This window comes from Sporothrix schenckii (assembly GCF_000961545.1).
Source record: "Sporothrix schenckii 1099-18 chromosome Unknown Cont44, whole genome shotgun sequence".
NCBI classification, from domain to species: domain Eukaryota; kingdom Fungi; phylum Ascomycota; class Sordariomycetes; order Ophiostomatales; family Ophiostomataceae; genus Sporothrix; species Sporothrix schenckii.
Window position 1 is genome coordinate 171,398 of NW_015971145.1, and position 24,832 is coordinate 196,229.

The 24,832-nt window shown below is 59.1% G+C and overlaps 8 protein-coding genes across 8 annotated transcripts; 5 read left to right on the top strand and 3 right to left on the bottom strand.

Moving 5' to 3' along the window:
- Nucleotides 1-141: 141 nt before the first annotated feature.
- SPSK_09226 (cyclin C) lies at nt 142-1,539 on the bottom strand (the record flags this gene model as incomplete). The annotated part of the gene is made up of 1 exon (XM_016735802.1): nt 142-1,539. One exon carries the CDS (start codon nt 1,537-1,539, stop codon nt 142-144), a length of 1,398 nt encoding a protein of 465 aa, XP_016586784.1.
- A 969-nt stretch (nt 1,540-2,508) lies between these two features.
- Nucleotides 2,509-5,243, top strand: SPSK_08518 (solute carrier family 25 (mitochondrial phosphate transporter), member 23/24/25/41; the record flags this gene model as incomplete). Its single annotated transcript, XM_016735111.1, has 5 exons — nt 2,509-2,773; nt 2,868-2,948; nt 3,071-4,363; nt 4,434-4,480; nt 4,572-5,243. The coding sequence occupies 5 exons, from the start codon at nt 2,509-2,511 to the stop codon at nt 5,241-5,243; spliced, it is 2,358 nt and encodes a 785-aa protein (XP_016586785.1).
- Nucleotides 5,244-7,056: 1,813 nt separating this feature from the next.
- SPSK_08936 (uncharacterized protein) lies at nt 7,057-8,850 on the top strand (the record flags this gene model as incomplete). Its single annotated transcript, XM_016735521.1, has 1 exon — nt 7,057-8,850. The coding sequence occupies one exon, from the start codon at nt 7,057-7,059 to the stop codon at nt 8,848-8,850; it is 1,794 nt and encodes a 597-aa protein (XP_016586786.1).
- A 464-nt stretch (nt 8,851-9,314) lies between these two features.
- On the bottom strand, nt 9,315-10,733 carry SPSK_09211 (MFS monocarboxylate transporter; the record flags this gene model as incomplete). Its single annotated transcript, XM_016735788.1, has 1 exon — nt 9,315-10,733. One exon carries the CDS (start codon nt 10,731-10,733, stop codon nt 9,315-9,317), a length of 1,419 nt encoding a protein of 472 aa, XP_016586787.1.
- Nucleotides 10,734-11,578: 845 nt separating this feature from the next.
- Nucleotides 11,579-16,072, top strand: SPSK_08313 (uncharacterized protein; the record flags this gene model as incomplete). The annotated part of the gene is made up of 2 exons (XM_016734916.1): nt 11,579-11,619; nt 11,680-16,072. 2 exons carry the CDS (start codon nt 11,579-11,581, stop codon nt 16,070-16,072), a joined length of 4,434 nt encoding a protein of 1,477 aa, XP_016586788.1.
- A 939-nt stretch (nt 16,073-17,011) lies between these two features.
- On the top strand, nt 17,012-20,617 carry SPSK_08375 (WD repeat-containing protein 48; the record flags this gene model as incomplete). Its single annotated transcript, XM_016734974.1, has 4 exons — nt 17,012-17,048; nt 17,134-17,209; nt 17,335-20,269; nt 20,333-20,617. The coding sequence occupies 4 exons, from the start codon at nt 17,012-17,014 to the stop codon at nt 20,615-20,617; spliced, it is 3,333 nt and encodes a 1,110-aa protein (XP_016586789.1).
- A 289-nt stretch (nt 20,618-20,906) lies between these two features.
- On the bottom strand, nt 20,907-21,761 carry SPSK_10898 (solute carrier family 25 (mitochondrial S-adenosylmethionine transporter), member 26; the record flags this gene model as incomplete). The annotated part of the gene is made up of 1 exon (XM_016737137.1): nt 20,907-21,761. The coding sequence occupies one exon, from the start codon at nt 21,759-21,761 to the stop codon at nt 20,907-20,909; it is 855 nt and encodes a 284-aa protein (XP_016586790.1).
- A 420-nt stretch (nt 21,762-22,181) lies between these two features.
- Nucleotides 22,182-24,545, top strand: SPSK_08640 (pp-loop family protein; the record flags this gene model as incomplete). The annotated part of the gene is made up of 1 exon (XM_016735231.1): nt 22,182-24,545. The coding sequence occupies one exon, from the start codon at nt 22,182-22,184 to the stop codon at nt 24,543-24,545; it is 2,364 nt and encodes a 787-aa protein (XP_016586791.1).
- Nucleotides 24,546-24,832: the final 287 nt, after the last annotated feature.

Below are 24,832 nucleotides of genomic sequence, written 5' to 3' on the forward strand. Positions count from 1 at the left end.
AGGCGTGGTCGCAAAGGGATGTGCGGGTGAGTCTTTACGTGCTGCCTGGTACTTTCAGATTGTCAAACCTGCAGTGTATTTGCTTTCGTAGCGATGTAGATAGGGATGTTTGAGAGGAATGATTTATGCGTATCACTGCTGTCACCTATCCAGTCCACGCGCTTTGACAAAGCGGTTAATCTGTTCGCGCGTCAACTTCTCGTTGTACTCTTCGCTGGCCATGTAGAACGAGATCATCTCTTGGGTGCAGTCGATGGTGGCTTCCATGTCGAGCCCGCTCTCGGCCAACCAGCGAATTAGCCAGTGCATCGTTGCCGTGCGCCCGCCGTCGGCCGGTGGTGTTTCTTCCGACGTTGAGTTGCTGTTGCCGCTGCCAGCATTGGCAACACTGTTGCTGTTGTTATTGTTGTTATTGTTGTTGTTCCCGCCAGCATAGCCGCTCTGCGCCGGTCCGGGGTTCATGCCTTGTGGCATGTGCTGCATGGGGCCGCCGCCACCGAGAAGAGCGGCTGCAGCAGCGACTTGTGCCTGGGCGTGAGCAAAGGCCACGGACCGAGCCGACGACATGGCTGGAAAGCCACCGGCAGTCGTCGGCGTGCCCATGCCACTCATGCCAGGCGTGCCTGGTGTCCCGCCACCGGGGGTGCTCGTGCCCGGACCCAGAGAGGAGAGGGAGAGCAGTAGTGGCGGCGGTTGAATCGACGAAGACCCACCGCCGCCCATGCCGCCAAGTGCAGCGCCGTTGTTACCACCGACACCCGTATGGTTGCCGCCAGGACCGCTTCCATTCGCCGTGCCCATAGTCTGGCCCATGAGGCCGATGCCGCCGCCATTGTTCGATCCACCGGACGTTGCCGGCTGTAGGACCAGCACCCAGACAATGGCTGTCACGGCGATGACATGCGGAGGGTAGAGCAGCGGCAGGTCGGTCATGTAGTGGTCATTGACAATGGACCACGCCTGGGTGAGCTCGTCGGGCGTCAGGCCCAGCTCAGCCTGCAGGGTCTGGAGCGTGCGGTACGGCGCGTGGATGATAAGGTGGGAGGAGAGCTCGGAGATCATGAAGAACTCGCACTCGCCGAGGCGGGCAATCTCGAGGCAGTGGGTATCGGGCCACAGGACTTTGGCCTCCTGGACGACCTGGCGGATGTGCTGCGGGCACTCTTCGGTTTTGCACGCGAGGTAGAGCGCGGTGGCCATGGCGAGGTAGGGGTTGGTGCGGCGAATTTCGACCTTGCAGTAGAATCGTTTGAGGTAGACCTGGGCGGTCGCAAGGGCCTGTTGGCGCGCCTGCAGGCGCTTAGCAAGGCGGTTGAGCTCTGACACGTTAGCATGGCAGCACAGCGGAGCTGTCAGTATGAAGTGCGGAAGCCACTCACGCTGCGAGAAGAACAGGCTGAGGTGACGCCATTCCGGCAACGGGTACATCTGGACGAGGCTGCGCTCTTCGTCTTGCTTGCGTTGGCGAAGTGCCGCCAGCTGCTCCTTGGAGAACTCCCAGAACCGCCTTTGCGTTGAGTCCCAGTAGCTGGCCGCCATGCTGAGGATATGCGGTCGAAAGCAAGGCCGGCGGGGACACGACAGCAGGGCTTGTTCGAGGCTGGGAGCAATTGGGATCTGCACGGTCTGGTGCGTTGAAGAGATGCTGAGACGGCTGTGGCGAGGCTGGCTATGCCGACCCGGGAGCTTCAGTGAGTTACGGTTTGCGGCGTCCACTAAATTTAAGAAAGAACTTACATAAGCTGCGCTAACCACGTGCAGTAGCAGTTGGTGGCAGAGGTCACCACTACTGGCAGTGCCGACTGGGCAACCAAGACCAGCTATTGCGATATATTTTGTAGGTTTCACTTCACTTTCAAAAGATACCATACTTGAGTGTCGTTATCTTGCACCAGACATACGTTTGTATATTGGGCGCCTGTAACTTCGTAGTGTTGTCGCTCGGTGGAGACGGAATTTTGGCCTTAAAATTTACCGACTAAATTTAACTCCGCCCGCTGCCAGCTGTCGCTTTGGCAGCTTTCCCATTTGGCACTCGTCGTCATTTTGCTACTGGACCGGTTAGCGCCATTTCTCCCGCCTCTAGCTGTTTTTCGTCCAACTTTTCCCTCCGTCCCGTCTCCCCCCTCCATGAACTTAAACAGATGACATTGAACTTTGAACGACGATAAGACAACATATACAGAAAGCCGTCTGACGCAGACCACCCACCCCGAGCACGAGATAGCTACCTCTAGCTCCGACGACTTCTGGGTTTGTATCGATATCTATCTCGCGCACACAATTATTTCAATTCACTTTCACAGCTTTGGGTATCTCCAATTCCTCAATCGACGACTGACCGCATCGTCGTCTTCACTCTCTCCATTGCTCTGTCGACTCTTCCTGCTTCCTGCTTCCACAATGCTGAAGCTGTAAGACAACGGCACCCCCTGGAACGACTACTATCCCGACCGAACGAACCGGGACCCGACAATCTAGCCCCCAGCCTGTCATGGTTTGCTTGTCATGACGGCCGGCGACAACACGGCTCCCGGAGCTTCAGAAGGAGCTCCGATGCCGTCCAGTCCTTCCGAGTCTTCCTCACCGTATCCTTTCAATGCTACGCCAGCAGCCTCGGACCCGGACACTGCTGCGCTGCGCAAAATGGAGGGCGAGTCACAGGTCCAGCGGGACAAGCGCGTCAAGGAGCTCTGGCAGCGTCTTGATCCCCAGGACGACCGCGAGCTGGACCTCAAGGGCCTTAAGAAGGGCTTGCGGCGGATCGACCATCGTGCGTACCCCGGATTTCTGGGAGGAGGGGTTGGAGCGCAATGTACAGTGCGGTGTGCAGTGCCACGTATAGTGCAATTTGCTGACTGTGGCAGCTATGAAAAATGCCGACGATATGTTGCGGGAGATCATCGACATTGTTGACGTCAACGGAGACGGAAAGATCCAATATGAAGGTGGGAGGCAGCAAGAGACCGGCGCGTCCGAAAGAACAAGAAAAAACAGAGAGACGAAGTATAGACACGGGAGGTATGGAACGTTGCCTGTGCTAACTCATGTCTTTTGCTTCTGAACTTAGAATTCCGTGTCTTTGTTGAGGCCGCCGAGCGCCAGCTTCTGTTGCTCTTCCGCTCCATCGATCGCAACCACGACGGCCGGCTCAACAGGGCGGAACTGCGTGCGGCGTTCCAAAAGACGGGCCTGGCCGTGCCGATGCGCCGGCTTGACGGCTTTTTCGACGAGATCGACATGAACCACGACGGCTACATTACGTTTGACGAGTGGCGCGACTTTCTCCTCTTTATCCCCACCAAGGGCAGCGACTCCCCGCTGGAGACTGCTTGGTCGTACTATGCGTCCACTGTGATCCTCAACGCCGAAGGCGACTCTATGGTCAGCGACGAGACGCTTGAGGGCTTAGGTACGACTGGCTATCTCCTCCAAGCCCTGTTTGGTTCCATTATGAAGCTTGCGAAGCCGAGCGTGGCAGTCTCCTCTCGTGTTGGTGAGAAAGAGGAGGAGCTGCAACAGACACCCGACGTCCAGATCGCCTCCCCGGACCAAGAACTGGAGATGCACCAACAACCCCCACAACCAGTGCAGCAAATACGAAAACGAAGACGCATACGGCCGCCAGAAACCGCTGCCGATTCCGACTCAATAGCGCCCGCCCCGTCCTCCTCCTCTCCCACACCGCCATCTCCTCCGCCGCCGCCATTGCCGCCAGATTCCAAAGAGGGGACGGTACTAGTAGTGTCGTCCAAAGCGCTGCCGCACGAGTCGGAGACAGGAGCCAGCGCGCCCATGTCGTCCGCAGCTGCAAGTGTATCGCCGCCGTCTGGGACCCGTGCCGAGGCGTCAAAATCTTTGACGGACTCGAAAACGGCGGCTGCGAACGCAATGATTGACGAGCGAGAGACAGTGGCGGCGGGGGGCCGCGGCCACGAGTACGAAGACTTTGAGGACCTGGGCGACGTCGACGAACTAGACGAAGTGCTCGACAGCGGCAAGGCAACCGGATCCGGCACCAAGCTTCAGAGGGCCCAAAGAGTGGCGGGCACCACGCGGACGAAGAAAAAGTTCAAGTACAAGCAACTGACGCAATACCTGCCCCATCCAGGCTACTTCTTGGCGGGCGCGCTCGCTGGCGGTATTTCACGCACGGCGACGGCGCCCCTTGACCGCCTCAAAGTGTACTTGCTCGTGAACACACGCGGCGGTAGCAGCGGCACCAAGGCCGCGGCATCGGCGGTCGCGAGCGGTGCGGCGACCGGCGAACCAGCAACGGCCAATCTCCGCAAGACTGGCCGGCCGATCCGCGACGCCATTGTGAACCTGTACCGGGCTGGCGGTGTGCGGACCTTTTTCGCAGGTGCGTCTTGTTGACAGAAACCACCCATGCCTACGATTTTCCGCTGCCCGTTGCTAACAAGGAAACTTAGGCAACGGTCTCAATGTCGTCAAAATTATGCCGGAGACGGCAATTAAAGTATGCCTCTATTCTCTCACATGTTTTTCAGCCCCCCCTTTTTTTTCCCGTTTTACTTTTTCTTCTTGACACTCGCATATTAACGGACCAGTTCGGCTCCTATGAAGCCGCCAAGCGTACACTGGCTGCCATTGAGGGCCACGGCGACCCCTTGCATATTAACTCGGCGTCCAAGTTTGTGGCGGGTGGTGTGGCGGGTATGATTGCCCAGTTCTGTGTGTACCCGCTCGACACGCTCAAGTTTCGACTGCAGTGTGAGACCGTGCAAGGCGGCCCTACCGGAAACGCACTGCTGATGCAGACCGCGCGCCGCATGTACGAGACGGGTGGCGTGCGCGCAGCGTACCGTGGCGTGACCATGGGCCTGGTTGGCATGTTTCCCTACAGCGCCATCGACATGGGCACCTTTGAGCTGCTCAAGAGCACGTTTACGCGGTACAAGGCGCGGTACTACGGGATCCACGAAGAGGACGCGGCGCCCGGCAATGTGGTCACAGGCATCATTGGTGCGACCTCGGGCGCGTTTGGTGCGACGGTGGTGTACCCGCTCAACGTGCTGCGGACGCGGCTGCAGACACAGGGCACGGTGATGCACCCGCCGACGTACACGGGCATCTGGGACGTGGCGGCGCGGACGCTGGCCAATGAGGGCGTGCGCGGCCTGTACAAGGGCCTCACGCCGAACCTGCTCAAGGTGGCACCGGCGCTGAGCATTACGTGGGTGGTGTACGAAAACTCGAAAAAGGCACTGGGTCTGCCGTAGGCTGTCAGCTGTCGGTTGTCGAGGATGGAGAAGGCGTGGTTGGCCATGGATATTGGTGGATGTTGGCGACGACACACACGGATGGTAATTGGAAATGAACGAGTGGGCATGGTATGGCGTTCTTTGATACTTTTTCTGCTCGCTTACCGTTCTTGATTTTTCTGCTTGGTCTTCATTTCGTTCTTCATCCGTCGCGTCTGTGATTTTGGACCCCTTTTCCCTCTTCCTTTGTGTTGCGCCGTCAGACGTCTCGCCTCCATGTATAGTTTACGACCCTCTCACATATATACGGCCGGCTGTAGATGGAATTAGAGTTCAGGCCATGTTTCTGGCTGTTATGAATGATATTTTAAACAGGACAAAAAATAAACGACAGAGTACGATATACTTTAAATGTCTCCTTGGGCCTCTGTCGATAGGGTTGGTCATAAAAAGTCATCCGCGGCCCCACGCCATGTTGCGTCATATCGCTGCACCGGCAGGTCGCTGCCTTCCAGGTGAATCAAGCAGTTTGTCACTGACAAATTCCATGTGAGGACTGCAATCTAGGGTCGTTTATTTAGACGCCGGAGGGTGGTGACGTGCAAAAGTTTGAATATCTTTGTCTCTCTGCAACGCATCCTCCTGCTCTTTACCCAGTCCAGCAGATAGAGAGGGTGGAGGCCCCGCTGTCAGTGACACCAGAAGCAACTCAACTCATAGCTTGTAGTACGCACGCTTTTGTAGGCAGCCTTAATATATGGGTTTTTTTTTTGAAGCATTGTCAATGAAGAATAATTTACTCCGTACGCCTGTGGCAGTCAGTTGCCACCAGGGACCTTGCAAACCTGATAACTGCATCCCAAGTAGTGTCGATTGTCACGGCACAGACACTTTGGACAAGGCACTTTTTCCACCCAAGACAGCAGTCGAAACAGCATCACGAGCAGCGCCCCCCTTACCCTTACCCAGCGTTGCGTCTGTCGCAATCTCCGTCTTGCAGCAATTCACCGGTCTTAAGCTTTCGAAAGAGAGGCCAGACACGTTAACCTCCTTGAGACACTGTTGGCAGCTCTGATATCTCCTGCATTTCGGCATCATTCGCCGTCTCGCTATGCTTGCATGAGATGATGCACAATTTTGCAAACTCTTGGCTCGATTGTGTGGCACGATGGGTGTGTTGTGGACAAAACGAACACAAGCGGATGTCCACTGTGTCAATGGCATGCTGGTCGCTGGCCATCAGTGTGGACCCCCGTAAGCTCGGGTCAACCAGTGCCCTGGTCCGGCCTGGTTAGTCTTACCTTCTGTTTTTGGCAATATGCAAAGCTCAGTCGCAGCGGCAGGAGGCAGAGTATGAGTCTGTAATAGGAAGGAAGGGACAAAGACGTCAATCAGGAGCTGGAACAAAAAATAAGAAAGGGGGCAAGAGCGACCAACCGCACAGGCGGGGTAATTGATGTCAGAAGTAAGACGTCGTCACCGCGCACTGAAAAATGCGATGGTGCCGGATCTCGCCATCGACGCAATCGCTGCTGACGCGCAAACACTGGCAGGATAGGGTGTGGGTGGCCCAGGCAGACGCATTTCGGGCGTTGTCGTTGGCTGGCCGTGTTTTCACAGTGAACCGCATGGATAATACATATTGATGGCACAGTTGGACCATTTCCATGAAGCACTGAATGATTGGCTTTTCTTCGACTTTCATTTTGTTACTTTTAAACATCGCCAATCCATCACCGACATATCATCGCTTTTCGACCGTCGACTGTTGTCCACCTTCTCGACCGACGCTTCTCCATCGGCACTAGCGACGACATCACGTCTTCCCAGCATGGGTGCCGAGAACGAGCCGCTCCTGGTCGTGTACCAAAAGGGCGAGTCGCAGCCGCACATGGGCGACTTTGATACATCGGGTATCCACGACTCTTCCCAGGAGATCTACCGGGCTGCCGCCGAGGCCCGGCGTCTCCGCCGCCGCCGCAAAATCCGCCGGGCCCACCATTTCTTCTGCACTCTCTTGATCGTGACCATTGCCTTTTACACCCACGGGTTCGGCCTTCCGGCCCTCTTCTCGAAAGTCTTCCGTTACCATTCGTACAACGGCAGCGGCGACTTCGTTGGGCTCGGCTCAACACCCCTGGATGGACCCCTCGAGCTACCCGACGACTCGTTCTGCTCTTCGCACGGTACGCCGCACACGTACCCGGTGTCGTCGTACCCGCTCACCTTTGACGGCGAGCACAGCCTGACCATCCGCCAAAACACCACGCGGCACTTGGCACCGCCGTACGATCCACCGCGGGACGACGATGACGACCACCGGTGGCGGCATGTGCACGTGTCCGGCGAGGTAGTTGTGCGGCAGGTGGTCGATGGCAAGGAGCCGTCCGTCGAGGTCGAGGCGCTGTCCAACGACGACCGGATCCGCACGACGTATGTGTTTGGCGAGTCCGGACAGCACCTCAATGTGATTGTGGACGACCGCATCTGGGTGGAAAAGGGCGAGTGGCGCGGTGGCCGACTCGCCGCGTGCCTGGTGGTGCGTGTGACGGTGTGGGTGCCCGACGCCTCTGCCTCTGCCTCCGCAGCCAAAGACAAGGACAAGGACAAGGAGGTGCACCTCCAGGCGCTGTACATTGGCGCCGTGCACCTGGGCGTGCAGCTCATTGACAACCTGGACCTGATTGTGGACGAGTCGGCGCGGCTGTCGTCGGTCGTTGGCAGCATCGTGGCGTCGCGTGCACTGCCTGGTGACGATGCAGAGACGAGCTCGGTGGGAGTGGCTGAGGCCAAGAACTGCCACGAGGTCATGACGGAGTCGATTGCGTTTGCGGCGGGCTACCGCTTCGAGGCGCCCAAGACGACCGCGGCCTCGACGTCGGGCCCCATCCGCGGACCCTGGTCGCTGCTGGATAGCCTGCACCTCCAAACGGTGTCGGGCTCCATCAACGTGGCCGTGCGTCAAGAGGGCACCGTCGACGAGCACAAGGAGCTGGCCCATCTCAGCGTCGAGTCTGTGTCTGGCAGCATCGGGCTCCAGGAAGTGACCGAGGAAGGCGTCAAGGAGGGTGTCATTCCCCGTCCCCACCGCCTCACTGTCTCGACGCGCTCCGGTACGACACACGGCATCGCCTCGTTTGCACACTCGGCCCGCTTGCACACCGTCTCGGGCAGCATTGCCTTTGCCCTGGCGCCGCAGCGCCTGGCCGAGAACGTCCGGGGCGATGATGACGGTGACGAATACACCCCAGCCCTGCTCGACACCGACACGATCAGTGGCAAGACCGTCGTCTACCTGCTCAACGAGACCTCCAGCAACACCGCCATCGACTTCCTCGAGTCCACACACCACACCGTGTCTGGCGCCGTGGAGCTGCATTACCCGGCTTCGTGGGTCGGCGACATCCACCTCAAGACGGTTGCCGGCGGTGCGCTGGTCGTCGAGGGCAAGGGTGTGCACGTCGTGCCGGACAACAAGCCGAAGTGGCCGCCCAAGGTTGGCCGCAAGGTCGACGCGATCAAGGAGGGCACGCGCGAGGAGGATCGCGGAAATGCCGAAGGCCACAGGTCGACGCTGAATGCGGACACCGTTAGCGGCCGTATCCGGCTGTCGTTCCCGGAGTAGGCGATGTGTGGCCGTCAATAAGAAAGGGGTTGGAATGACTCGAGTTTGTTGTAGCAATGACACGGGTGGTTGGATATGCATAAATTGTGCACATACTAGGATAAGATTTTGGTTTTCATTTAGTAAAAGCGTTTCGTTTGTCTGAGAAAATAATTTTACATTCAAATTCAGTCTAATTCGTTCGTATTTGGTATTGACACTGCAGCGGATTGAAACTATGGACAATAAAAACCGGGTTGCCAAACGGAGTGTCTTATGAATTATATATAATATATCTTGAAGATACGTAACCGTAGAAAAGAAAAGGGAAAGTAAAGTGTAATGGAAACAAAAGGATATGGAGAGTGGAGGAGAGAATGTAACAAATAATGCTTTGGTTTGAATTTCGCACAAGCGGAACCACTCCGGCCAGCTCGCCTCAGTAGACGAGAGTGCTAATAACCATTGGCATACCACCCGCAAGCTTACACAAGACCAAAGAGGCCTTGCTTGGTGCCCATCTTGCCGGCAAAGGCAATAGACCCACCAACCAGACAGGTGACGCCACTGAATATGGTCACGGGGGTGTACGTCGCGTAGTGGTGCAGCAGCTGGCCGTTGATGGGCGGGCCAATCAGTACGGCAATGGAGGCCGCGCCCAGGCCCATGCCCAGGTACGTGCCCATGTTGCGCGGATCGTCGGAGCAGATGGAGATGGCGGCGGACGCGCCAGACACAATGGTGCCCGAGGAAAAGCCAAAGGCAAGGGCCCAGACGACGAGGCCAGCCGTGCTGTGGGCGTGCTCCAGGGTCAAGATGACGATGCCCGTGCCGATGCCGCCGGCGGCCAGCGCGTTGACGCGGCCGAGCTTGTCGGCCAGAATGCCGGGAATGATGCGGCCGAACGTGGAGGCGGCGTTGACAATGGCCAGCAGGTACGACGCGAGGGTGGTGTCCATGCCCTGGGAGACGGCGTAGCTGGGCAAAAAGAAGAGCGGCGTAAACAGGCCCAAGAACAGGAAGAACATGGACACGACAATGCACACATAGGTGGGCTGCTTGAAGGCGGAAAACACAAAGAACTGCGTGGTGCGCGGCGGCAGGCGCGGGCGCACCGTGACACACGAGATGCCGAGTGAGAAGAGCATGACGAAGCCGATGATGCGCACGGACCAGCCGAAGCTGAGGTGCTGCGACACGACGGGGTCGTTGAGCATGCGGCTCAAGGCAATGGGAAAGACGACGCCGCCCACCGACGAGCCGGCGACGGCCACGCCCAGCGCGGCGGCGCGCTTCTTGTCAAAGAACTGGATGACCGCGGCCAAGGCCGGGAACTGCATTGCGCCGCTCGACATGCCCAGGAGGAAGCCTTGGGCGAGCAGGAACTGGTAGTACTCGGTGCACAGACTAATCATCATGGCGGCAAAGACGCATACGATGGTGGCCGGGCGGATCAGCCAGGCGCCGTAGCGGTCGAACAGCGGGCCCGAAATGGACCCGGCGAGGAACTGGAAGAAGACGGTGCAGCTGCCAATCCAGGCGATGGTGTCGGCGCTCTTGTCCGAGAGCTGGTGGGTGATGTAGTACTCCTGGAAGACGCCAAAGGAGTTGGCAAAGCCGAGGGCAGCAAAGGTGATGAAGCCGGCACCAATTGCGACGGTCCAGGCGCGCACTCCGCCGTCGGGCGCTGGGCCAAGCTCCGACAAGGGCGACGGGGCATCCGTTTCGGCGTCGTGTACGGCGTCCTTCTCCGGCTCGGCTGTGTTGGCCGACTCGGCGGCTTTCTCGGCGTCCTTCTCTTGGCCGTTGTATTCTTTTGGAAATGATGAGTCGGCGTCGAGAGTGGCCTCGTCGGACGAGGGATGGCTGTCGCCGAGCGATGGAGTCTTCTTTTCGTCGGCCATGGTGAGCTGTCGAGGTGGAAGCAAGCGTCTTTCAACCTGAGAAATCGAGAAACAAATATGTGCCAACAAAATAAGGAACGCCAATAGATGCAACACACAGACAAGGGGGTTCCCAAAAGGGCGTGACACTCCTTGTTATAGATAAACCACGTCCAGTAGAAAAGAAACACAAATGCTCTGATTGAAAAGAATGTCGGAGATGGGACGGGGCGTGTCATTGTTACCCGTTTCTTGGAACGTCTTCGTTTCTATGTAACATACTTCGAACTTCCTACCGGGATAAAACCGACTGCGACGCTATTGGACGAACCCTGCCCCCCAAATCTTGCATGATGTGGTCGCACATTGCCGCCTTTTCGTCCTTGCGCACGGCGATGGCGACGTTGAGAAGGTGATGCAGCAAAGTCGGCCATCGGGTCCCATTTTCGTCGCCCAAATCTGGTGTAAGTCAGAGCAGCCAACCAGAGACAACGAAACGCCGGCCTCGGGAAATTCGGGCAGTTGCTGACCCACCTTATCCCCGCGTTTCTCATCCCCGGCGTATCTACACCACTCTTAAAGTCGGCAAATTCCCTGTCTCTGGCCCGACTTTCCTCTTTATCTCCTTGTTTAGGGCCTCTTAAAAAGAAATTACCCGCTCTTGCAACGAGAAAACGCGGATGAGGCGCTCGAAGCCGATTTCTTTATTTCTTTCTTCTTTTATTTTTCCTGCTCCTGTCAATTCTCGGCTGCAACTGTTGTGCTGCCACTGCGGCCCACGGAGAATTGTTTCAGGCGTTGATCAACCGCCGTACGCCCGTTGCACCTCCACGCTCCCAGCCCTGTAGATGGGACCCAATAACACGATGACCGAGCCCGAAGTCCGTCGCCGAAGAAGGCCAGCTGTGTACGGTTGTGAGTCTGTGTCTGTGGCCTGTGGCCTGTGAGACCGTACTGACAAATACAGCTCCTGCACACTGTGCCGCCGGCGTAAGATCCGTTGCAACCGCGAACAGCCTTGCAGCAACTGCCTGCGGTCGCGCAAGAATGTCGCGTGTGTCTATGAAGAGCTGCCGCCACTGCCTGGAGCAGCAACTCCAACGGCCCTCTTGACAGCACGGTCGACGGCTTCGTCGATAACGGCAGCATCCATAATCGCCAATGTCACTGACAGTACGGATTCGTTGTCCAAGCCTGCTGCTCGGCCACGCCCACCAATACACACAGACGGGATTGTCTTTCGCAATGCCTTGCATCAACAACAGACGCCACCATCGGCCTCGGCCAGCGCTGCTGGCGGCCTGCCGCCACGACCTCCGCCCGGGACAACAGTCAACTCGGCTGTGTTTGGCCTTAACGGACTGAGTGTGGCCGATATTTCTCCGGCTGGCGACACTGGCCGTGGCGACGGCTCATCATCAGCTGCTGCAACAAACTCGGCCGCCAATGCCTCTGGAAACACAATGGCTCCGACGACGGTGTCCACGACCGTTGGTTCGTCGCCATTCGAGTCCGACAACGTCATGGTCCCGCCAGAGTTGAACGCGTACAACCGTGCCGCTCACGAAGCAGACCAGTCTCGTATGGCACGCCGGTCGCACCGTTCTCACCCTGCACACTACTCACCGGAGGATGTGCAATCCGTGCAGGCCATGCAGCAGCGCATCCGCCACCTGGAGGCCCAGCTCCACGACGGGCGCCGGCAGCTAGAGCGACCGAGTCGTCAAGCCACTCGAGACAGCCGCCGTTCTCAAGGCGGCGTCCGCAGTCGCGACCACCATGCGGATGAGTCGGTACCCAATCTCCCGCACATGGTTATGTCCGAGGCGGCTGACAACGGGCCCTTGGCATACCTGACCATCGAAGAACCGCCACCAACGTCGACTTGGTCGTACAACTCTCGTCGGCGTCGCCACCACCACCGGTCGTACCGCTCGCATCAGTCGCGTGGCCGGCACCGTTCGTCACGCTGGTCGCGTTCGCGTTCGCGAACCCGAACCCGAACCCAATCTCGATCTCGGTCGCACCCCCCCTCGCGGTCGCGGTCGCGGTCAACGTCGCGCCAGAGACATGGAGCACGATCGTATCGGTATGCGCTCCGTCGCTCGCAGTCGCCCTATTCGCGCTCACAAACACCAAGGTCGACAAGGCTGCCGGCACGGTCTCGGTCGCCCCACCATGGTAGTGGCAGGTTGTATCGCCGTCCTTACTCGCGCTCTCGGTCGCGGTCGCTTGGCTCTTCCTTGCGCGGGTCACGGTCGCCGTCGCCGCACTATCACAGGCGCGGGCGGAGGAGGCACCACTCCCCGCATTCCCACTCGTACTCCCATGGCGAATCGTCAACGTTGACGCCGGGGCATAACCCTCTCAGCGACCGTGGCAAACACCATCTCTGTTATTCCAACAATGAATTTGAAAACAACAACAACGACCTCGCCAACGACAACCATAATCTCCTCACCACTACCGGTCCTGACCACCCACCCGTGCCCTCTGCCGTCAACTGGCCCACCAAGCCCAGCTCCATTACCGGCGACTTTTTCGTCTCTACGCGCAGCCGAAGTTTTGGTCCACGCGAGCGCCGCATGCACATGACCAGCCGCAGCGTCATGCACAAGACACGCTTGTTTGGCCAGAGCCACTGGGTCAATAGCATTGTTGGCTTCCGCGACATCTTTGAGATGATTGACCCGCTCGTCACGGGCACCACGACCCCCAAGGTTTTTGTCGACATGCAGCGCCTCAAGCACATGGGGCGCATCATCAAGGCACTGCGAATCGGCCCCGCCTGGCCGCCGCCGGCCTCTGGTCTCCACGAATCCTATGGGCTGCCACCGCGCGCTCTGGCCGACGAGCTCGTAGAATGCTACCTGCGCAGCACTGAGAGTGTCTACCGCATTCTGCACGTGCCAATGTTTCGCCGTGAGTACGAGGCCCTGTGGCAGGCCTTGGCTGCCGGCAACCCCTTGAACAAAGCCGACATGGCGTTTTTGGTCCAGCTCAAGCTTGTCCTTGCCATCGGCTTTGCCACCCACCGAGATCACATGGCACTCCGCACCCGTGCCGTTCGCTGGTACTATGCCGCCCAGACCTGGTTTTCTGAGCCTGAGTTCAAGGCCCACCTGACCATGCAGGTCCTGCAAATCCACATCCTGTTGCTTTTTGCGCGGGAGGCCACGGGAATTGGCGGCGCTCTCATCTGGATTTCCGTGGGCGATCTTGTGCGCTCTGCCGTCTACATGGGCCTGCACCGCGACCCGGACCGCCTGCCCAAGCGCATGAGCCGCCTGGCTGCCGAGATGCGCCGGCGCTTGTGGAACACGATCCTTGAACTCGTCGTTGCGTCGAGTTTGGATGCCGGCGGGCCAGTCATGCTGTCCATGACCGACTTTGACGCTCGGTCGCCGAGCAACATTGACGATGAGACCCTCGAGGAGAGCGTGCTGGCCGGATCTACTGTGGCGAAGGCGGCAGTCGCCGCAGCGGCCACCACCACCACCACCACCACCAACAATAACGACACAACCTCAAAGTCGCTGCCAGAAGGAGAGGAGCCTCTCCAGCGGCTGGGTGGTCTCGAGTCCGCTCATATCGTCGTTACAACGCCGGCTGATCCCCGTGCGCCCTCAGATAGTCGTGCGAATAAAAACTATATTGACGACGGGGGCAACATGCATGGGTTGCCCGAGCCGACATCGCTTTCTGAATTGCTCGAGCAACAGAAGCACTCGAACGGGAAATGGATTTCTGGCGGTACCGGGGTGACCAAGATGGATCGCCCTGGCGATGACGGCAATAACACGCGTAGGGGCCGGCAGAAAAATGACCATGTTGAAGAGAGCCGGACGCCACGCAAACCGCCGGCGCAAATCTGTATGGTACTGCGGCAGGCTCGCGAAGTCACGCCACAAGGCCAACCAAGCGGTGGTGATGATGACAGACAAGCAGCGCAGGATGAAGGTGCCTCCCGCGCCGCTGCTGACTCTGGCGCACCGGATGCACCGCGCCCTTCACATAAGTTCACCAGCATGTCTGTCGCTGTGGCCCTCCGCAAGACACTACCTCTGCGCTTGGCCATTTGCCAGTTCCTCAACGATATGGGCCCTCCAGGAACGTACGCCGACACCTTGCGCTTTGATCGCCAGTTCCGCGTGGCCTACCGCGCCCTTTTTGACACTCTGCAGGCATACAGCGCGGCCTCGAAAGAACCCGATCCCGCCAACCCATCTGGCACTGAATCGACTTCTTCGCCGCCACGGACCACGTTCGACCATTATACGATCGCCGTAGTCCACCTCATCATGCGTCGGTATTTACTGTGCCTGCACATCCCCTTCTTCGGTGCCTCGATGCAGGAGCAGACGGCCTATGCTTACTCGCGTCGTGTTGTGAGTGACACAGCTGTACGGATCTGGAACGCAAGCTGCCCGGGTATTGTAGACAGCAGCGTAGCGACGGTTGACGCCGCCGAATGTGCCGCCGATGAGGCCTGCCAAGCGCAAGCGGCTTCGTCATCAGCGGCCCCTCGACCTGGACGCACATTTGTCGACCCGGCACTCGCCCGCCAGACCATGCTCGGTGCCGGTCCATTGCGTCGGCTCGCTATGCAGGCTAGCTTGCTGGTGGCTGCCGAGGTCAAGTTCCAGCTCATCGAAGACGACACCGATGGTACCGGAGCTTCCGGTGTAACTGCCACAGGACGCGCCCCTATCCGACCGGATTTGCTATCCATCATCGAGACTGCCTTGCACTGGTGTCTGCGGGGCATCGAGGGTGGCGAGACCAATTTCAAGGGCTATCTGTTATGGCGCCTCGTCGAGAAGCAGCTCAACGGCATGCAGCGCGGCTTGATGAGTGCGCCGAGTTCCACGGCTGAATCACGCATGGCGCTGGCGCATGAGCTCGTCCAGGTTGCCGAAGAGGCCCAGAGCTTGTGCATGCCGATTCTCGAGAGCATGATGGCCCGGGGCATTCAAGAGGCAGCTGCGTCGGCATCGGTGACTGGCGGCAGCGTGAGTGGGCCGGGCACCGAGGTGGACAGCCTCGTGCGCATGTGCCGCATCGAAGACTGCCCATGCCACGGCATGTACCGGCAGCTTTTGCAGCAGCAGCAGGAGCAGCAGCAACAGCAGGCCCTGGAAGCAGCCCAACTGGCCGAGCAGCAGCAGCTGCTGCAAAACATACCGACGCAAGCATCGTTTATGCCCGGCATTCAGCCGTCGCTGGACCCCATGTCGATGGACTTTACCGTCGACAACTATGAGTTTATCATGCCGGACGCGCAGTCGCTCAACATCGGCAGTGGCGAGCCGTTGAGTTGGCTGTTTGATGGGGAGCCGACACAGGGCATTTTATGGTGAGCTGTGGTCGGGAGGAATATCGGAATAGGTGAATGAGGTGAGAATGATGGAAACATAGACAAGATACCCGGCTTTGTAGCGTACACGAAAAGTAGATTATTTGGTTTTCGATTTTGGACGTCGATTTTGGCTTTCGTCCATTCGACGTCCTCATCGCTCTTTCCTCGTGGATGTTGAATTCGTTAGTGATCAGTCATTCGAGCAGGAGCCACCGCCGGCGGATCTCAGCGCCTTCATTCCGCCCGCCAGAAGCGCCCAATGCTGAGCACACCCACCAAAGGCACACCACGCAGGGGTCTGTACGGTTTTGTGGGTCCTTTCCTTGCCTGTCACTTCTTTCTGCACTGTGGCCTGGAGCACTAAACCGTTTCCCACGTTTTTAGTGGATCCCATTTTGGGGCCTTTCCCAGCCTGGCCGTGTCGCTCCTTCCCCCGCACATACGGGCGAACCGCAACCTCGCGCAAGCTTCCCACAGCAAGAACGCCAGTGTAATACCCAGCCGAGCCAGCCCACCCTGCGCCTTCCCGCACTATTCGACGACTGCGACGACGCACACTGTCTCCTGCCTCTTCTGGGCCGCGCAGCGGTAGACTCTCCGTTTGACTTACTCCTTGGATGGCTCTACCTCCTTCTTTCCTCTTGTCTTTCTCCTCGTTTTCTTTCTTTTTGCACATTCTCTCCATCCTCACTACTTATCCAGCAACTCTCGGAGCGCATTGCTGGCATTTCGTTCCGACAACGGCCCATTCTCCGAATCCGCGCGAATATCGACTTTCGTCCTCTTCATCTCATCCACGACCCAGTTTGTTGCCCTCCTCCATCTGGGCCGGCGGGTCGGCCACTGCGACAATCTCTTCTCCTGTCGCTCTGCTTTCTCTTCTCGGTCTCAAAGGATACTGCCGACATCACCCTCCTCCGTTTGAGCATACTCAGTCGCAATGGCGTCAAAGAAAGTCCGCCAGAGGATCAGCTACGGTACGTCCTTTTTTTGCATGTGGTCGTTCTGATAGGTTAATGACCAGCGCTGCCATCGGAAGTCCAACCCTGCTAACCCTCGCAGTCCTCGAAGATGCCCGCTCTCTTGGCCACCGCCTCGGCGTTAATGGCCTCGCTGTCGATAGCGAGAACAACATATTGTTAGTAGATCAGCCGATCCCGACCACTTTTGAGGACAAATGCCCGGCCGTCGGGTGCAGTAGCGGGCCTTTGAACACCGGCAAGAACTCGGACTAATTCGCTTTCTTCTTTCTTACCCTGGTAGATACTCTGGTGGTCGTGACGGCGTAGTATGTGCCTGGGAGCTGCATCTCGACAAGCCGACACAGGCTCCCGCCAAACCCGACGACTCGTCCTCCTCACCAAACGACGGCTCCAAGAAGCCGGAGCCCGCCGCTCGCCCGCACATCCAGACGGCCGTCTCGCGCGCCCAGACACAGGCCCATACTCACTGGATCAACGATATCACACTCGCCAGTAACAACTCCGCTCTCGTCACCGCCTCCAGCGACCTTCTCGTCAAGATTTGGCGTCCCCGAGAAGGCGACAACGACGACGAGCCCGCCATCCTGGGCAAGCATGCCGATTACGTCAAGTGTGTTGCGTCACCGGGCCAGCAGTCGACCTGGGTTGCTTCCGGCGGCCTGGACCGTCGCATTTGCCTGTGGGATCTGCAGGGCGGCGGAAAGATCCTCGAGATTGATGTCAGTGGCCAGGAGCACGCCGAGAAGGGCTCCGTCTATGCGCTCCGCGCGAATCACAATGTGCTGGCCAGCGGTGGGCCCGAGTCCACTGTTCGCCTCTGGGATCCTCGTGCTGGGGGCAAGAACATCACCAAGTTCGTCGGCCACACCGATAACGTCCGTTCGATCCTTGTTAACGACTCCGGTGACACGATCATGACCGCCAGCTCTGACCAGACCGTAAAAGTGTGGAGCGTCACTGCCGGTCGTTGCATACAAACCCTGACCATGCACAACGACAGCGTGTGGTCGCTGTACTCGGACGCGCCTGACCTGAGTGTCTTCTACAGCAGTGACCGTTCCGGCCTTGTTGTCAAGACAGACGTCCGTGGCAACCTCAACGACTGGGACAATGGTCTTTCCGTTGCCGTGGCTCAGGAGCACAACAGTATCAGCAAAGTTGTGGCCAGCAACGGTTATATTTGGACGGCGACGTCTAGCTCATCCATCAACCGCTGGGCTGATGTCAACACAACCCCTGACGAGGATTCTGCCTACCAGCCGCCCCGACCTTTTTCGCCTACGAGCGAGACGGCACGCCCCCACAGCTCGTCCGTTTCGACCGTCACGGGTACTAAGCCAGCTCCGCGCGTTGTGCCTGCCGACATCCCGGCCAAGTCGATCCTGCGCATCTCGAACACGGCCATCTTCCCTGTCACGACTGGCGCCACCCCTGGCAGCCCTGGCGGTGCTTCTGTTGACGGGGTTTCAGGTAGTCCTCCTGGCCCAGGCGTGAGCCGCAAAGGCATCGAGATTATTCCTAACGGCGGAGACAATGCACCCGAAGCTGTGGAGCCTATGCACCGGCTACCTGTGGAGACGATCGAAGGCAACTTTGGCTTGGTTAAGCACCGTCTCCTCAACGACCGTCGGCGTGTGCTGACGCTTGACACGGCTGGTGAGGTTATTTTGTGGGACATTATTGCTTGCAAGCAGATCCGCCAGTTTGGCAAGCGCCACCTTGAGGACGTTGAGCCCGAAGTCAACACAACCGAGGCCGTCGCACCTTGGTGCTCGGTCGACGTCAGTTCAGGCCAGCTCACAGTTGTCCTTGAGCAGTACAACTGTTTCGATGCGGAGATGTATGCGGACGAGCTCGAGGCCAGCAACGATGGCTCCGATACAAAGGATGCAGTTGATTTCCGCGACGACCAGCGGATCAACTTGGGCAAGTGGGTGCTGCGGTACCTGTTTGCTAACCTTATTGACGAGGAAATCCGCCGTGACGAGGCTCACCGGGCCAAGCTCAACGAGGCGGTCGAGAAGCGGGTCCAAGCTGTGGCAGCGGCAAGCAAACTCAGCATGCTTGACGTTGGCTCATCCTCCGTGGCCGCCAATGGCGACTCGACCCACGCAGGAAACGTTCCGCCGACGCCAGGTATTGGAGTGGCTACACCTCTCCCAACAGCGTTGAACTCGGCAGCAGGAGCGGTAACTGGCGGTACAGAGAAGGAGGACTACTTCTCAAATGCCATCACATCTGTCGAGCCAACGACACCTGGTCCGGGTGCAATTCGGCCTGTGGGTACACCAGCGGCTGATAATCCGACAGCGACAGCCGCGGCTGAAGCGGCGGCAAAGAAAAAGGAAGAGGAAGCTGCTGCTGCCGCAGCAACCTCATCTGGCAAGGGCGTATTTGGCAAGAAGATTCGGATGGGTATGTCTTTTGGAACTAAGAAAACCAACCGCTCCGCGTCGACAAGCGTGCCAGAGAAGCCGGCAGCTGTGGCTGCGACAGCAGAAGAGAACAAGGCTGCCAACGGCACTCCTGGCGAAGACAAGTCAGAGTCTGCGTCGAGTCACGAAAAGGAAGTCGACGACTGCTTCGTGGGCGCCGTGCAGCGCATGCACAACGACTATGAGAAGCAACTGGCCGACAACCCAGACCGTTTCGTCGTGTCGCGCATGCAGCCGTGCCAGCCTGACGAAGCACCTGTACTGCGGATCCCGGACAAGACCAAGGTCATCATTCAGGAGGAGCTCAAGGGCGGCAGTATCGAGCTGTACCGGGGCACGGTCGGCGGTCTGGGTCATCCGAGCCATGTCGACAAGATCGAGCGGTGTGCACCCATATGGCTGGGCGAGGCGATTCTCGCAAATGCGGCGCCCATCAAGGAGTCAACTAAGATTTCATTCCTTCTACTGCCGTACCACGACGAATTGCCGCCTTTGTCGGCGCCTGACGGCAGCAGCCGGTTGAACGCGAACCGGATGCTGCGTGTTAAGAAGATTCTGGCGTACGTGGCCGAGAAACTCGAGCCACCGGCACCAGCGCCAGCACCGTCCCCGGCGACCATCCCACCGACGGTGGCCGAAGAGGCTGAGGAAGGCGAGGCGAAAGAGGGCTCCACGGCCGCCGCTGCCGCCGACGCTGCTTCATCTAATCCGGCTGCGCCGCAGCCCGAGGCCGAGGTCCTGAAGCCCGAAGAGTACCTTGAGCTCTACTGTAACGAGCAGGTATGTATTGCATAGTTGGACCTCATTTAACCAATCTGGCGATCAATGACTAATATGATGCAGCGCCTTCCCCATGCGATGAGCCTCGCAACGGTTCGGGCACACATTTGGAAGAACAGTAACGACATTTTGCTGTATTACAAGTCCAACGGCCGCAAGAAGTTACCAACAGCGGCCGAGGCCGCAGCGAAGGCGGCAGCATCGGCGCCGGCCACAGAAGCTGTTGGAGAGGCTCCAGCCAACGGTGACGGTGCTGCAACTGATGGCACATTGTCTGGCGCGGTACCGGTTGCAGCAACTGCAACGGCAGCGGCGCAATACGACGACTCTGCGACGAGGCGCATATAAAAGGAGGCTCTGATGTTGCTGATTTTTGTTGTCTAATAATTATCTCTCACCTAGTTGGAAATTTTGGATGTTTCCATCTTGTTTGTATACTTTTTCTGATTATGTACCTCTTGGTGTCGTTTTGAATTGAAGATGCTTTTTGCGCGCTACTCTTATGTCTGCTTGCATTATTAAGTCGCTCTTCATTTATTTTATCTACAGGCACAGGTACTGCGTTTTCCCTATGCAATGTGGCTATGATACAAGCTGTCTATGTCGCATAACATTCAGATGAAACGCCTCTCGTCATCTATAAGTCTATCCTTGTCTTTTCGCCTGGCTCGCCGCCTGCACCACCGTCGCGCCGTGCGCCGACGAAGTTGACTACCCACTGGTAGCTCCCCAAGAAGATTGCACCGCCGATGCTGATCCAGGTGACTCGCGGGCCGAGGCCGGCGAAAAAAGCGCCGACACCCTGCTCGGCCATGATGCTGCGCACGAGGGGCACCAGCGACTGGCGCTCCGTGCTGAGCATGATGCGCGTCTTGAGAACATCCAGCGGCGTCGTGGCGGCCGCTGCAATGCCGCCGGCCAAACTGCCAAACGCGGCGCTCTCAAAGGCCGACACCTCCTGGCCGTTCTTGTTGCGCCGCCGCCACGCCTTCATGGCCTCCCACAGCGGAAACTGCACGACGGTGAAGGGGACCTCGCGCAGCACGGTGGCGCTCCAGCCGCGGTACAGATTGCGGAAGACGCTGGGTCCGCGCAGGATGGCCGCCAGCGTCAGGGCGGACGAGGCGAACTGGCCGGCTTGGGCGCGCTGCTTGACGACTTCAGTGGGCACGCGGACGGCGCATGCGGCAATTTCGCCTAGCGAGGCGGCGAGCATGTGTGTATAGGGCGAGGCAGCGCCTCTTGTTCCTTTTGTGCTGCGGTCGACGGCATGTTTGACGCCCTCGTAGGTCACGAAGAAGAGGGCGGCACCCGGCGCAGAGCCGACGACAGCACTGCCCACGCCGCGGTAGATGCCCGAGAAGCCGCCGCTGGCCCAGAACTGGCCCGGGCCGGCCTGCAGGCGGGTCTTGAGGGTGTCGAGGGGAAAGAGACTGAGGTCGACCGAGGTGCCCGCGACGGCGCCGGCCAGCAGCGCAGTGGAGTAATCCATGACCGCTGAGGAGAAAAAGGTGAAGCGCGAACGGGGAGCGCTTCCGCTCCGTGTTCTGCGGAATCTGCAGTCTTTATGTTGCTGTACGTTGTGTCGCGTGCGGCTTTGAGTCGTAATTAAGCTCGGCGCAAAGCGCCGTCATCGCTGAGCTCCGAAAATATCCTTGAAAGGTGCTCCCCACTTTTATTTGTCGAACCTCAACCTAGCTCTCCTCGACCCCAAAACGCGCCCTAAACGGCCACATTGACTGCCCAGCTCGACAGTCAGACAGTCACCGTACCATGTGCGGAGTCGTCACCCGCCGTTCTTGTCAACGTCGTTCGCCGACCGCTCGCTTACCTCGACCAGTTTTCTCAGGCGTACATTGACCACAACGACCCCGGTAGAGTCCCCCACACGGCCACGATACTACGACTTCCGATGAGCTTGCACCCTGTGCTCCATCGCACCGCCCAGCCAATTGCCGTCTCCGAGTTTATTGATGCCCTGCGCGCGGCCGCGCCCCCGCGGTTCCCGCATGGGCGCGCCGTGTACCACCGCCGCGTTGGCATGGCCATCAGCGGCGGTGTCGACTCCATGGCACTTGCGTTCCTCTGCGCTGAGGCCCGTCGTTTCCACCCGTTCATGCGCATCAGCGACGCGCCTACGGGTGGGTTCACGGGGCTGGTGATTGACCACGGCCTGCGCGAAGGCAGTGGCGAAGAGGCCAAGGCGGTCGGCAAGGCGCTGGTGGAAATGGGACACAGATACCAGATATGGCCGCTGCGATGGCCTGAGGCAGAAACGGTGCCTGGTTCTGGGTCTGGGTCTGGATCAGGACCAGCACCTACCGGCCTGCCTTCGGCTCTGGAGACCACGGCGCGGCGGCTGCGCTACCGTGAGTTTGGCTTGCGGCTCGCCCATCTCAGAATCGTGACGCTGCTGCTGGCACACCACGAGGACGACCAGTACGAGACCGTTCTGATGCGGCTGCTCTCGGGCTACGGCCTGAACGGCGGCATCCGCGGGTTGCGGGGCATGCGCGCGGCCGCCGACCTGCCCGAGTGCCAGGACATCTACGGCGCGCACCAGAGCGGCTTCGTGGACGACCAGAACGAGCCGATGCCGTACGTCATCATGCGCCCGTCGCGATTGCAGCGGCGGTACATGAAGATGGAGTTTCGCGAGGACATGCGCCTGGCGGCGTCGGTGCTGGGGGACGGCGCGGGCAGCAACATGGACCGCCAGTGGAGGCAGTGGACGCACCTGCACCAGCTGCTGGGCCACTCGGCGCCCCCGCTGGCGCCGCTGGACACCGAGGACTTGGGCATTGTGGCGTACCGACCGCTGCTGCCGTTTGCCAAGGAACGGCTCGTGGCCACATGCCTGGCGAACAACGTGCCTTGGTTTGAAGACCATACGAACGCGGACCCGACACTGACAATGCGGAATGCGCTGCGGTACGTGGCACAGCACCACGCGTTGCCCCAAGCCCTGCAGAAGCCGGCCATTCTGGAGCTGGCGGCACGCTGCGATGCCACTTCGCGGCAGCACGAGGCCGAGGCGCGACGGCTGATTGTGCGGCACGGTGTGGTCGTGCGATTCAACACGAATGTGGGCACCATTGTGGCTCGGTTGCCGCGGCTGCAGGCCAAGGCACGACGGAGACCGTGGCGGAGGGGAACCGGCTCGTATGCGATTGCCTCCGCCGAGCGCCGTCGTCTGTATCTACGCACGATTGCCGCCCTGGTCGTTCAGAAACTGCTCGCGTATGTCACGCCGGAGACGAACGTGACGCCCGTATCACAACTACAGGGCGTTGTCGACACGCTGTTCCCGGATCTGGTGGACCCCGATGCGAAGGAGACAGCAGCCCGGGCCGCCGCCGACCCCAAGGCCTTTATCATCTGCGGCACCCATTTCATGCCGTTTTTCGACAACTCAGCACCGGGCGCGTGGCCGTCGCTGTCGAAGTCGGCGCCGCCCGACCGATACACGCGTTCTTGGTACCTCGCCCGCGCGCCCTACGCGTCGCCCGAGCGCGCGCCGCCTGGCGTGACCACCATCCCCGCCATCCGCTTCCAGTCGCTGGCGCTCTCGTACCGCTGGAACTGCCCTCCTTCGCAGTGGCGCTGGTCCAGCTGGAGCCGCTGGAATTTGTACGACGGACGCTTCTGGGTCCGCATCCGCACGCGGCTGCCGGCCAATGTCGTCCTGCAACCGTTTGACAGGGAGCACAGTAAGCCCTTCCGTGAAGCGCTGGCCGCGGGCCCGTCCGGCCCTGGCCGCCTGTCGGCGTTTTTGGCCACCCTCAAGACCTATGCGCCGGGGAAAGTGCGCTACACGCTGCCAGCCATCTATGCGTCGAGTGACGTTTCTTTTGCCCTCGATGGCGGCGCGTACTGGCCGGAGGCATCCGCGGCGGAAAATTACGCCGAATACGGGGAGGACGGGGAGGACGCGGAGGACGCGGCGGATGCCGTGGACAGCGCAGGCGAAGGTGGAGACGCCAAAGACGACCGCGTCGACTACGCCAGCGACGAACCGCCCCCTTTTCGCAACTCTGGCCACCGCCAGTTCGACCTCTTCACCTGGGAACGCGACCAGCGGCGCTTCGAGCAGGCTCACCGCAAGGCGTGGCCTGATCCGTCCCGGCCGCCCGGGCGGCTGCTGGTTTTGCCAACGCTGGGCGCCCACATCCCAGGGATCGAGGACTGGCTACAGTGGGAAGTGCGGTACCGCAAGGTCGACCGGGGCGTGCTGGACAGCGTCCAAGTTGCCGCCATCGAGCGGATGTATTCCTAAATAACCTGTGCCGAATGTGTCTTCCTTTATCAACGTGACCACGAATCAAATGTACAGTAGTATCACGACCGAACCGCAGCTTGAAAATGTATCAAATTTGTGGAGGTGATTAAAATAACAATTAAAATAACATTTTTTTTTAAAAAAAAAGAAGTGCACGACATATTTCTTCAGTGTTTAAAAGGCTTTTGCGCTGTCATCAGATCGACAGCCTCTCATAGCACGTGGTGGGCCAACGGCAACAGACGATTGGCTGGTGCCCAGATTTGCCAATTAAGGAACACGGG